Source organism: Myxocyprinus asiaticus, chromosome 3, assembly GCF_019703515.2.
Source record: "Myxocyprinus asiaticus isolate MX2 ecotype Aquarium Trade chromosome 3, UBuf_Myxa_2, whole genome shotgun sequence".
NCBI lineage: Eukaryota > Metazoa > Chordata > Actinopteri > Cypriniformes > Catostomidae > Myxocyprinus > Myxocyprinus asiaticus.
Window position 1 is genome coordinate 33560673 of NC_059346.1, and position 13865 is coordinate 33574537.

The 13865-nt window shown below is 37.3% G+C and overlaps 2 protein-coding genes across 2 annotated transcripts; one reads left to right on the forward strand and one right to left on the reverse strand.

Moving 5' to 3' along the window:
- Positions 1-1483: 1483 nt before the first annotated feature.
- Positions 1484-13770, forward strand: LOC127429747 (very-long-chain 3-oxoacyl-CoA reductase-like). The gene is made up of 11 exons (XM_051678888.1): positions 1484-1931; positions 2954-3000; positions 5839-5914; positions 6223-6333; positions 10359-10426; positions 10527-10571; positions 10762-10796; positions 10876-10957; positions 11700-11765; positions 11835-11984; positions 12729-13770. Exons 1-11 carry the CDS (start codon positions 1760-1762, stop codon positions 12864-12866), a joined length of 990 nt encoding a protein of 329 aa, XP_051534848.1. The 5' UTR covers positions 1484-1759; the 3' UTR covers positions 12867-13770.
- LOC127429836 (uncharacterized) lies at positions 6340-12760 on the reverse strand. The gene is made up of 2 exons (XM_051679110.1): positions 12707-12760; positions 6340-7749 (listed from the first exon to the last, which is right to left on the reverse strand). The coding sequence occupies exon 2, from the start codon at positions 7506-7508 to the stop codon at positions 6813-6815; it is 696 nt and encodes a 231-aa protein (XP_051535070.1). The 5' UTR covers positions 7509-7749; positions 12707-12760; the 3' UTR covers positions 6340-6812.
- Positions 13771-13865: the final 95 nt, after the last annotated feature.

Below are 13865 nucleotides of genomic sequence, written 5' to 3' on the forward strand. Positions count from 1 at the left end.
TACCAAAACATTATTATATGTTTCGGTAGTGACAATTTTAGCTAATTTTAAGATAATCATATGTTTTAAACAGCTGTACCTTCATACAAACAGAATATTTAAATTAAAACCCAAAAAATTGATTTAATTGCAGCGAATATGTGTTTCGGTAGTGACAATTATTAATGGTACACACTGATTTTTCAGACTTTAGAGCACATTTACTTCAAAATTATGGGACCGAACTACTTGCCATACGGCCATGATGGACAGGGATGCAGTCTCACTTCCTGGTCAAAAATGCAGGGGTGTGGCTAAAATCAGGCTCAATCAGTGGACTAAAACATTTTGTGTTTTGGTAGTGACATAAAAATGAGGGACAGCATTTTAAAATAAAGTTAAATTATTTAAAAATTAAACCATCAGGGGCCTGGGTAGCTTAGCATGCATTGACGCTGACTACCACCACTGGAGTTGCGAGTTCGAATCTAGGGCATGCTGAGTGATTCCAGCCAGGTCTCCTAAGCAACCAAATTGGTCCGGTTGCTAGGGAGGGTAGAGTCACATGGGGTAACCTCCTTGTGGTTGCTATAATGTGTGGTTCTTGCTCTCGGTGTGGCACGTGGTGAGTTGTGCGTGGATGCCATGGGGAATAGCCTGGTCCTCCACATGTGATATGTCTCCACGGTAAGGCTCTCAACAAGCAACGTGATAAAATACGCGGATTGACTGTCTCAGTTATGGAGGCAACTGAGATTCGTCCGCTGCCACCCAGATTGAGGCGAGTCACTACGCCACCACGAGGATTTAGAGCGCATTGGGAATTGGGCATTCCAAAAATAAATAAATTCATTAATAGAATATAAATAATTTATTTTAACTTCAAAAGAAATTTAAAAAAAAAAAGATGTTTTAAAAAACAACACTTAAAACATATTAAGTATTATTTTGATATGTAGGAAATTTAAGGGTGAGAGTTTGGGACAGTCACCTACTAATAGTACTGTATAAACAAATTTTTTTTTTTTTTTTTTTTTTTTTTATACCTTTAGCCTATTATTATCTTAATGTCTTGGGTTTTAATAGATCATAACATATTCTTATGACTTATCTAATATCAGAATTCACTTTTTATTGTGGGACCGCAGTTGGCACCAATTCCCATATACATAGAATGGCCCATATACATTATGTCACTCTGGGTGGTTCCTGTGTAAACACTCGTCAACATTTACAAATGATCAGATACACCAATCAGCCGAAAACACACGGAGCTCTTTTGAAGTTTATTTATGTATTTTTATGATTGAGTAAGACTACAATCAAGGATGGTTCATGGCTTTTTTTGTATCTGTTTTGTACAGAAATGTAGCGTTCAGGGTGTTATTCGGAAATTCTAAAGTTTTTAGAGCATGAATGAGAGGGCGGGATATCGAAAGCACATGACATACATTTATCGAGTCATGTTCAGACAACATGATACAGACAATGAACAAACAGTCGTGGAGAGTACATAGCGACAATAAACGACCTCTCACCTGTAAACACGAACAATTTGTGTTTCGAGGCGGAGTTAGGCTTTCGTTGATCTAATGTTCTATTCTATACTACTGACCAATGATAGAAAGTCCTCAGGGCACGATAGGAGGAGCATGAATATTATTAAGTGTGTGTGTGTGGACAGTGGAGGGTATTTTTCAACCTCAGACTTTGGAGCATACCAGAAGAAGTTCATTTCTATTGTGTATGTGTGACAGAAACACCTAGTTAAAGAAGTAACATGGGTGAAATTGCAGAGTGCAGCTGGTCTTCATCGGTGTTGTGCTGCATCGGCTCCGTCACTGTGCTGTATTACCTGCTGAGGTGGTCTTGGCAATGTTGGCATGGATTCAAAGTGTACGTGATCTCTGAAATCTGGCAAACGGACTTGAGGACATATGGGAAGTGGGCCGGTAAGTCAGAAATCACTTACTTCCAGAAAGCTGCGTTGTAGCAGTATTCGTCATTACTGACTAATTATCACTTCAGTTGTTTAAGGATTCATGCAGTACATGAGCAGGAACAAACAGTCTCGACTGTTAGTGACTGTTCATCATCTAGCCTACAAGTTCTTTCACTGTGATCTAAAAAGTAAAACGTCTATAAACTTTTAGATTTAATGGACAAACTCTGTATTACAACATTTGTATAGTTTTTGGAAACTAAATTTGTAAAAAATTGTGCTGTGTTCTAGGTAAATTATTCCTTTGTGCTATTTGAATTTGCTAAACTAATTTACACATGTAAATCTTGTATGCTGTATGTATTGCTCTAAAGGCAGAGGAGACGCAAGATCTAACTACCAGTCCAGGAATGTGTTGAGACCCATCAGGTTTTGTCACATATCTGTGTTAACTGAACTTGGATGATGGTGACTGATATTTTTGCCACTGTTGATAAAAACAACTGTGACCAGCATGAATTCCATTGTGGTCCAGGCCAGTTTATACTGCTTAGTACTGGTTTTAATTTCTAATGCTGGTCCAGCTGGTGAAGTAGTAAAACCTTGCTTTTAACCAGCAGAACCTTATTTTCGATGGTAGACCAGAGAGACAGATGTTTGCGGTTTAGCAGCCTGGTGGGTCGACACACCAACATCTAGTGTCCAAAACATGTACTGGTGTCCTGCTTTGCTGTGTTTTTTTTTTTTTTTTTTTCCTGCAGGGGTGTTGAGTTCTGTTAAATGCAGCATTCATTCTGCTATGGGCATCAGCATGGCCAACAACACAACAATAATCATTGCCTTGTTTAACGTATTTCTTGAAATATGTAAATGTATCAGACCTAATCAAATGGCACGGTTGGCACCAAACCTTGGAAACTACTGAAAGATAATTATTGAAGTGAATGATTTTAATAGTGATGTTTGTATGATTGAAGAAGACTGAGATTTAAAATAAACAGATTTTGCTAAACTGTAGTTTGTCTTTCACAGTTGTTACTGGAGCGACATCAGGGATTGGCAAAGCATATGCTAAAGAGGTCAGTGAATTCAAATTCTCTTACAGTATTTGGAAAGATTGATTTAGTGTAATAGCATCTGTTTTGATACTACATTTCTCACAACAGTGCCTGTATTTACAAAGATTTTTAAGTTCTCCAAAGAGTTCCTAGCTAAGAGTTTCTGATTAAAACCTGTTCACAAAACTGCTAAGAGCAAGTTTAAGGAAATTTTAAGGTAGTGTAAGTGTTGACCGTGTTGCTATGGAAGACCTAACATTCTATGAACACACTTTCTTAAATCGCCCAAAGTGATTGGTAGACAGGGAACCACTATTTGTTATTTATTTATAAACCTGCTTTTAAAAAGATTAAAAGCATAAAATATCCAGATAATACAGAACCCCCACCAAAGAAAATACAAAGGAAGGTTGTTGCTCAACTTATATGGAAACACATAATTAAAGGTAAATTTTGAGGTGGAATAACCGTTAAAGCAAAAAAAAAAAAAAAAAAAAAAAAAAAAAAAGCATGGGAATAAATTTGTTTCAACATATTTTGAAATAAAAACATGAATTTGAGTTTATAATATTTACAAATAAAAATAAAATGCATTTGTAAAATCCAAGTTATGTGCTGAATGGGGTTGAACATCTCTCAAGTGCATTAAACAGCAGAGGTAATCTGTCAGAGCAACTGATACCCCACACAAAACAATTTTCAAATATCTTTTTTCCCATAGAAACATGTTTTCACTACTATAAAGTGATGCCACTGATGGAGGATCTCCATGCCAGAGCAAAGATATCCAACTAATCATAATTAAATGAACTGCTGATGATTTTCATCATTGATCATTTCATTTTTATAATTTTAGTGGTATTTAGGTTTTTCTAAAAGTAAAACAGTCTTCTGAAAGCTTAGGCATGTAGCCCATATTTTTTTCAAAAGCTTAATCAACAATAATGAGTTTCAGTGTATTCAATTAAAAAAATGTGATGCAATAAAAAAAATATGTTAATGGATTTCACTTGTTGGCTCAGCTACGAATCACATTTGCCCATATTTTATCATACAAGTCCAATACATTCTTTCTTTGTTGGTGAGTGCATGGTTTCAACAACACAGTCATCGTGCTACTCTTAACTTGGTTAGGATACATCTTCAGCACTCTTAAATAATTTAGGAGCTGAGACTAAGTCTGAACATTTATGAACCTTTATGAATCAAACTTATTTTAAAGTCTAGCAATAAGAGTAAAATGACGTCATTCTTAGAATTTTGATACACTTTAAAGTAAATTTTACTGTAAGTAGCTTTATACATACGGCCCCAGATCTCTATAGTTTTTAATGAACCATATCTTGAGATGCATTAATGCAGTTTCTCTAAGCCATTTGCTATATTTGACTGCTTTTGGGGCCCTAAAAGGGCCTTAACCTTTGCTTTAAGTCAAGAAGTGTCAATTTTGCTCTGCATTTCTCATTAAAATGCAATAATAGTGCAGGGTTTGACAATATTGGCAAATTACCATCAAGTAGTCTGGAATTCATTACAAAGATATCTTAGAGGATCCAGACACACCAGTCATTTCCGTTTCCCAAAATCTGCATGGATGTGATTAAGTGTTTTATCAGATTTAAATCCAGGCTGGCTTTTGGCCGCCATGGTGCGTTGTTCTTTTTCTTAGCAAAGGAAAAGGAAGGTAAGTGTGTTGAATGAGAGGACATCCATCAAACAAAGTGTTATGTTGGAGAACCCCACACTCCTGCAGATATGTCATATGACAAATAACACAAGAGAGAGGGACAGATAGAGAATAAGGGAGAGAGGGTGCATCTAAATAATTTCCTGTAGTGCGCCATGGTTTCATCTGTAGTGAGTATAGTACCGTTAAAGTCTGTGCTTCTATGATTGACTCTCACCTTTAGTTAATAACACTTAAATGAATTGTTTACACAAAAATTAAAATTCTTTAATCATTTATTGTATTCACCCTCATGTTGTTCCAAATCTGTATGACTTTCTTTCTTCCTTGGAACTCAAATGATGTTAGGCAGAATGTTAGTGACTGACAGCCTCTTTTTTTCCATACTATGAAAGTGAGTGGTGATGGAGGCTGTCAGTCTCTAACATTTTGTCTAATGTCTCCTTTTGTGTTCCACAGATAAAAAGGTCATATGGGTTTGGAACAACATGAAGGTAAGGCCAAACCCACACTAAAAAAATTTGTTTGAAAATTTTGCATTGATTTTGCTACTGTGAAAACAGAGACTCCATAACTGCATACTTTTTTTTTTTTTCCTTTCAATTTTGCATGCCCAATTCCCAATGCGCTCTAGGTCCTTGTGGTGGCGGAGGACGAATCTCAGTTGCCTCCGCATCTGAGACCATCAATCCGTGCATCTAATCATGTGCCTTGTTGAGCGCATTACTGTGGAGACGTAGCGTGTGTGGAGGCTCACGCTATTCTCCGTGGCATCCACCCACCCTACTGAGAGTGAGAACCACATTATAGTGACCACGAGGAGGTTAACCCAACGTGATGCCCTGGATTTGAACTTGTGACTCCAGGTGTGGTAGTCAGCGTCTTTACTTGCTGAGCTACCCAGGCCACTATAACTGCATACTCTTGAAAACTATGATGTTAGATAACTGAAAATGGAGGTTTCAAACTTAAATGGATTAGTGTGGATGTGGCCTAAATGATGACAGACTTTTTATTTTTGTGTGCACCTTGTAAGCTGAACAATAAATAAAAAGGATGCCTAAACTCACTGTATTTACAATTTTCTCCATATACAGACACAGAATTGTCCAACCAGAAAGTGGCTTTAAATAGAGTTGTGATGTTTGTTTGTGTGTGTATTTATATTTCAGCTTGCCAAACGAGGCTTAGACATTGTTCTGATCAGTCGCTCAGATGACAAGCTCCGCCATGTTGCCAAGGAAATAGGTGAGTTACAAAATGTGGAAGTGATTTAAAAAAATTTAGTCCTTCAAGGAGTGAAAACTTTCATCAGAACAGAGAAACATTTTTGTGTATTACTGTACCTTAATCATATGTTCTGAAGTGTAAAATTTTAAATCCTGTTTTAAATTATAGTGTAATGAACCTTATTTGCAGTTATAATGCAGAAAGAACAGTCCTATGTAAATCTTGCATTTGTCTAGTCAAACCAGTTTTCTCTGAAAAAAGTTCTTGTTTAGACAGAACACAGATCTGTTTTGATCTGTGCATAATTCTGGATGTGTTTGTTCTAGAGTCTCAGTACAAGCGGAAGACTCGTGTAATTCAGACAGACTTTACAGAGGGCCATCCCATCTATTCAGCTATTGTACAGCAGCTAGAGGGCCTGGAGATTGGAATTTTGGGTAAGATATTTAGAATGAGTAAAAGAATAACATAATGAATTGAATTCTGACAAGCCTTAATTAGCCAAGTAACAAAAATACATTTCTGCAACATTCTCATGCATAAACCATTCTTCATGTAGAATATTTTTCAAAAACTCAAATGCACCCTTAATACACACCTTATAAAACCTCTCTAGTCCCTTAGAGATACATTTTTTATACTTCATTCAAGCCCTAATCAAATCTTTCATTTTCATTAAATCAATAAGCAGATGCCTGTATGAAAAGCAACTTACAAATCAGGAACTTAAGCAATGTGTCATACAAAAGCCAACAATATCTGCAGTATCACACTGCAAAGTTCCAATAGCTAGAGTAGGACAACAGACAGAGAAATACATTTTTTAGTTAAATAAGAAGTGCCTTATGCTTGTGGACTGGTTTAGTGCTCATGGAAGGGATATGTCTTCAGCTGTTTCTTGAATGATGAGATGGTCTTAAATAATCAGGTGGAGGTTGGAAGAGCATTCCACCACTGAGGAACAAAAAAAGTGAATGATCTGGAGAGTAACTTTGTTATTTGTTACGATGGAACCACCAGGCGACAGAGAGCGAAAGGGTACATAGACCTGGATAAGTGAGTTGAAGTAAGGGGGTGCTGTTCCATTTTCTGTCCTGAAGGCCAAAGTCAAAGCCTTAAATTTGATGCGGATAGCTACAGGTAGCCAGTGGAGTGAGATCAAGAGGGGTGTGACATCGTTGCTGGCTGCCATGTTCTGGACTATCTGGAGTGGCTTAATCATGCTAGTGGGGAAGCCGGCCAACAAAGCACTGCAGTAGTCAAGTCTTGAGATGATAAGAGCATGGACCACGAGCTGAGTAGCATATTTAGACAGGAAGAGTCTAATGTTCCTCATGTTGTAAAGCACAAACCTAGATGATTGGATGTTTGACGAGATGTGGGCGGTGAAGTTTAGCTGGTCATCAAACACCACTCTCAAGTTCCTGACTGTCTTTGTTGTTGATGGTATTGTTGAACCAAGATGAATAGTGAGGTTGTGGATAACAAATGGGTTGGCTGGGATAACTAGGAGTTCTGTCTTCGCAAAATTGACCTGAAGGTGCCATTCCTTCATCCATGCTGAGATCTCTGAATGGCAGGCAGAGATGGGGGGGTCATCAGGCTGTAACATCCAGTGGAGCTGCGTATCATCTGAGTAGCAGTGATAAGAGAATCCATGTGCCTTTATGATTGGACTGAGTGATGTTGCGCAGATCGAGAAGAGAAGGGATGCAAGGACTGAACCCTGAAAAACCCCAGTGGCTTGCTGATGTGACTTCTTGCCAGTCACAGAGTTTCAGCTATTGACAGTAGAGCAGTCTCTGTTGGATATCCTTTATAAAATGGGATTGATGTCTGTTGAGTAGTTTGATCTGTGAAAGAAAAGCAGACAACTGGTTAAACACTACACTCTGAAGAATTTTTGATAGGAAAGGTAGGAGAGAGACCAGACTGTAGTGTTCGTTATGCATTGTTTTTGTGAGCGGGGGGGGGACTGCTTGCAGAAGATGGAATAGGCTCAAGAGGACAGGTTGTAGGATGGTTGGAAAGAAGAACTTTAGAAACATTAGTCTCTGAGAGAGAAGAGAATGAGCAGAACAGAGGATAGGATATAGGTAGTGAACAGTTGCAGGTGTGTGGTATACTGAAAGGCCTGCTGATGGTCACTACCTTGTCAGTGAAAAAGTGGCAGTCATCATCATCAGTCAGAGAAGAGAAAGATGAAAACAGCTAGCAGAATTATGAAGCGTTACTGATCTTATTCTGGTAATAGGTAACCTTGGCAGGAGTAACACTAGAGGAAAAATAGGAGAGGAGAGCTTAGGTCAGCTTGGTCTTTCTATTGGTGCCATGTCCTCTCCGCAGCCCTGAGCTTAGTTCGGTGGTCACAAAGCGCTTCAGAGCGCCAGGGGCTGGATTCACGTGTTGCCCTCGAGGTGAGAGGACAGACAATGTCAACGCAGGAAGTTAAGGTAAAGCAAGGTGTATTTGTGGTATTATTAGTGATACAGTTACGGGTGAGCAAAAAATGTAGTTGTTTTCCTGCTCTGTTTGTTGCAGGGGTGCACATTCTTGTGAGGTCATATAAGGCCAGAAGCTAGGAAGTTTGTCCAAGTGGATGTTGAAGTCCCCAAGGACCAACAGCAGAGAGCCGTCCTCAGGGAAAGAGGACAGCAGCATGTCTAGCTCTTCGATGAAGTTGACTTGTAGGACGATAGATGATCAAAAAGTGAATTTTAGCTGGATGATTGGTAGAATTAGCATAATTTTCAAAATATGTGTTTTTGCAGAGAGATGAGAGAGGAGTGAATTTCAAGGTGTTGGAAATGAGCAAACTAGTTCCCCCATCCTGTCCAGTCAGGCGAGCAGTGTGGGTGAAAGCAAAGTCGGTAGAGAGTGCTGAGGGAGTTGCAGTGTTGAAATTTAGCATGTCCACGAATACTGTATTTGACGAACTTGTTTTGTTTCCAAGCAACAAAAATCATGGTTTACACAAAATCCACAACAATCGTTGTGCCGAGCTACTTTACACTAAACGAATGAAGTCGTATGCCATTTCATAGAGGTGGAGGTAGATGGATTCCCCTTACTATAGCTGCGATAACAAAGAAAAGAAAATGACATGTTGCTTTCCAATTGCGTTTGTAAACACTGCTGAAAAACTGTCCATTATGAACATATGTTGACTACACACGTATTTTAAAAAGTTTTGAGTTTTCTGTAAATTCTACTGATAGTATTTTAGAGAGTGGTCTAAACAATTAATAATTCCTTACCTGTCCAACAAAAAAGAAGCAACTTTGGCATCACCACTCTTTCCACCTTGTGTATGCCATACCGATGTTTACTCTAGTTTTTTGCTTTTGCTGATCTTTCTGTCTCCTTGCTTCAGAACTTTTTAGCTTCTTCAGCAGTACAGCTACTGAATCTCCCGTTGTCTCCGCTGCTAAAGCACGTTAAGTATGTTCATTGTGTTCTTTTCGCTCTTCGCATCACCAAACAACACCGCCAAGCATATCTACATAGGCGGCAGCCAATTAGTGCAAGGATTCGCATCTTCGACGTTTAGTGAAACACCGCGGGTCATGTCATTTCAACAGAGCGAAACACATTGAAAGGGGAGACCCGCACCATGTATAACAAAAACACTTTATAGAAAACTATTATGAGTACAGTCTTCATCTCATGTGAGTGTACACCATTCAGATCACTCTACACAAAACACAATTTATTCGTTAATGTGTAAAGCTTTTTAAATTAGCCCCAAATTACTGAATGCACCTTTAATATACAGACACAACTATAAGGTATTCAAAGTGAGAGTAGGTGAACCTGAGTGTATAATTTTCAGTGGGTGTGTTTGGATTTTTACAGTTATGCTTTCAGCACTTCACTGAAGCTTCCTGTTGAGTAATCTTAGTGAAACAAAGTTGCTGAATTAGGAGCACACAGAATTATAGGGGTCTCGAAAAACATTTTTAAGATGAAGTGTGTAATTTCTGCACCACTAGTGCCATCAAACGGAGTCACAAAAATAAACGTTTTTAATACAGCTTTCCCGAATAGTCCCCACCGTCTGCTATTGATCGACCAAACACATAGTCCCACCCAAACTCCTGCACATAATCTACTATTGGTTGAATTGTTGTTGCTTTGTCTAGCTGGATGGGCTGATCAAACAGAGCAATTTTATAGCACTACAGAAACATAACGTTTACATTTTTCAATTTGTTTTTATCTTTGAATACCTTATAGTTGTCTCTGTATATCAAGTTGGGATAGAAAGTATTTTAATATTGAAAAAGTTACACATTGTAGCTTTAAAAGCTGAATAAAACAACAACGCAACAGTTGGTTTAGGCGCAACAGTCCAAGACATCCGTCTAGTGCATGAATGAAAAAAAAACATTTTTTTTAAACGGACACAAAAACGCATTCTCTCTGAAAGCCCACGTATTTATTCATTCTTTTTTCTCCATAGTGAACAATGTAGGTATGAACTATATGGGAGTTCTGGCAAACTTCCTGGATGCTCCTGACCCCGAACAGGTCTGAACTTTAATACACCACACAGCTCCACACTTTCTACTCTTTTGTTATTGTATCCATGCGAATTTGTATTATATTTAGTACTTTCTTTTCTCTCCAGAGAATCACACAGGTGATAAATTGTAACATACTGTCTGTCACTCAGGTAAGACAGTATACCAACCTGTTTAAATGTGATCTGTTCTGTCATGGATGTTTTGAGTTGGCACATGCTTATATTACATACATAGCATTTTTAAATGTTCAGAGGTATGTTAAGTTCATATGCGATTCTGATGATAAAGAGAGCTAGGCAAGACAACAATGATTTTGATGATAATGTTGCCGTTTTGCAGATGAGCAGACTCATTTTGCCAGGCATGGTTGAAAGGTAAACACGCAGCTGGTTCTGATAATATCTGTTAAATGAAGAACATCGTGTTTATGAGGACTTGTTTGTTTACTCCAAGGGGAAAAGGTCTCATTATAAACATATCATCAGAGGCAGCCTCTCAACCCCAGCCAATGCTGACAGTGTATTCTGCCACTAAGGTACAACTTTATTATACACACAAACAAAATGTCAAATACTTGTATATGTAAATTAAGGAATAGTGGAGGGGTTTGGAGCACCACAGGGGAGAGTGAATAAAGACAGTATTTTCTATTTACTCAACCTTGTGTCGCTTCAAACCCCTATGTGGTTTATTTTTCTGTGGAACACAAAAGTAAAAATGGTTTCATTCAACGACTGTTCATAGTCACCAGAATCTGTCGAGCTCCAAAAAAGTAGTCCATATGACTTGCGCGCAATATTCCCAGTTTTCTCAAGACATATGATAGTTGTTCACTCATAATCTTCCCCTGCACTGAATCTTGCATCTAATCTGCAATCACGCATGTACTACATATGCGAGAACCAATGGCGTTTTTGGTGTCATTGACATCAATGTACCATTTTTGAATCTTGATGTGGATGCAAAAATTACTTCGTGTAAAGAACAGATCGAAATTTATTGTATGGCTCAGAAGACTTGAAATATAGCACATGAGTCATTTGGACTACTTTCATGGTGTTTTGTGTTTTAAAGCTTGACAGGTCACTATGAACTATCATTGTATTGGAAAGAGTGGCATAAATATTCTTTAATGTTTTTTTACTTGTGTGTTCCACAGAAAAAAATAGCAGTTTAGGGGTCTGAAATTACATGAGGGAGAGCAGATGACAGATCACCCCCTAAAATATCACACTCACAAAAGTGACTCGTGTCTGTTCCTCCTTTCTTACATGTAGATATTTGTGACATATTTCTCTCGCTGTCTGAATGCAGAATATAGATCACAAGGAATCACTATTCAAGTAAGTCCAGTACTAGTAAACATCATGTACATTGCTTGCAAAACCTTGACTTCCTCTTTCTTTTCTCAGTGTGTAGCCCCGTTTATGGTCTCCACTAATATGACTCATAACGTACCTGTGAATCCTTTAATAAAAAGTGCTGCTTCGTTCGCTAGAGATGCACTGAACACTGTGGGTTACACAACATTTACAAGCGGATGTATAACTCATGCGCTGCAGGTAACCTCTACACTCTCACCTTTTGTAAAATTTAGGGTGACTGTTTGTGCATTACGTTTTTACCCTCAATACACACTTCAACAATATATAAATGTACAGTTTAAAGTTGTTATTCACAAGGTTCCCACACTTTCTGACCAATGAATTTCCATGATTTTTTCAGTCATTCGTGATTACTGGTTAAGGATTATTATAAATAATTGTATTGCACTCACAAAGAACAATTTTTTGCCGATATTTTTTTTGGCAGTATTTATAGGCATTTTATTTTATGGCATCTTTATATACATTACTTTTTTTTTTTCGCTTTGCCTATTTTTATTTTTCATTGAAGTAAATTGAGTTTCTTTGGTTTACTATAATGAAAAAAGAAAACTGCACTTACAATGCATTGTTTCATGTTGTGCAATTTCTCAAAAAAATAAAAATACAATATTTTAGAACTAAACAAAAAGGACAAAATAATCTATATTATAGAACATTTTGACAGAGGTTTATCATCATTTCCATGACAGGAAATTATACAATTCCCTAATATTTCTATGTTTTCCATTTACTATTGGAACCCTGTTTACAAAGCCTAAACATACACATAAAAACAAATGTGTGTTGATACACAACAAACAAGGTTGTGTGTGAATTTACTAGTAGCTGAGTTAGTCATGCCTAGATTCAGAAAAACAATTTGTGAATCTGAATTTGTAATGAAATGTATAACTTACCATTTTCTCTTTTTTTCCCCAGCATATTGCTCTGTGTATCTTTTTTCCAGGCTGGCTGCGTCTCTCTTCCTTTTGTGTGCAACGCATGGCAAAATTTGCTCGCAGTGTTGAACCTCAGATTAAGAAGAGGATGGCAGAGACAAACAACAAAAAGGACTGACACAAGCACACTGTGCGGACTGCAGTGATGAACACACAAACAGAGATACACAAACATACACACAGTAGCATCCACAGTAAGAGCTGTACATATACACAAACTACTGTATTTCTACTGAGGCAAACATAACATAGTTAGAACTACAGTAACACATACACACAAACACATTTTCTGGTAGGTTGACAGATGCACACACACAGGTCACAGCTGCAGTGACACATTAGGTAAGCAAATACAAATAATGTTTATTCATGATTTTTACGCATAGGAATCAGGAGTCTTAATCAATAGGATAACGACTAGAGAGCTCATCTTTTAATCTGTAATCTTTAAAATGGATTAATTTATTTTCCATAATGTGATAAGAACAAGCTCAAGAGTGATGGATTATAATTTACTTTTTTGCATTAAAAAAAAAAAAAAAAAAAAAAAAAAGGCAATGAAGGGAAAAATGACCGCAATGTTTAGTTTAATAACAGTCTCCTGCTTACAGACTCAACATTCAGTCATATGATTCAGCTATTGCATTAAATGCTATGGAATGCAGTACATCCTGATTGAAAATCCTCTTCACCTAAATTACAATTCAAGATCATAATTTGTACAGTCCCATTTATGGTCCTGTACTGAATACAGTAACTGTAACTATGTATACTGAAGTATATTAATGATGCACAATTTCAGATAAGATTTTTTTTTTTTTTTTTTTTTAGATATTCTGGATTGTGGAAATTGGACTGTGTAATTTTTGCATACTAAAACTCAAAACACTGTAAACAACAACAACAAAAATACTTTTTATATGAAATGTACAGAATGTAATGGCTTTTAAACTACATATTCCGCAAAATACCCCTATTATTGTACAGCTATGATACGATACAATACAAAAATAATTTCAGCATTCTTTGTGTTTTTGTTGACAAATGCACAAATACGCAACACTCAGACATGACGGACACACACATTTGGTCCAAGAGCACAATATTCAAGTATTAT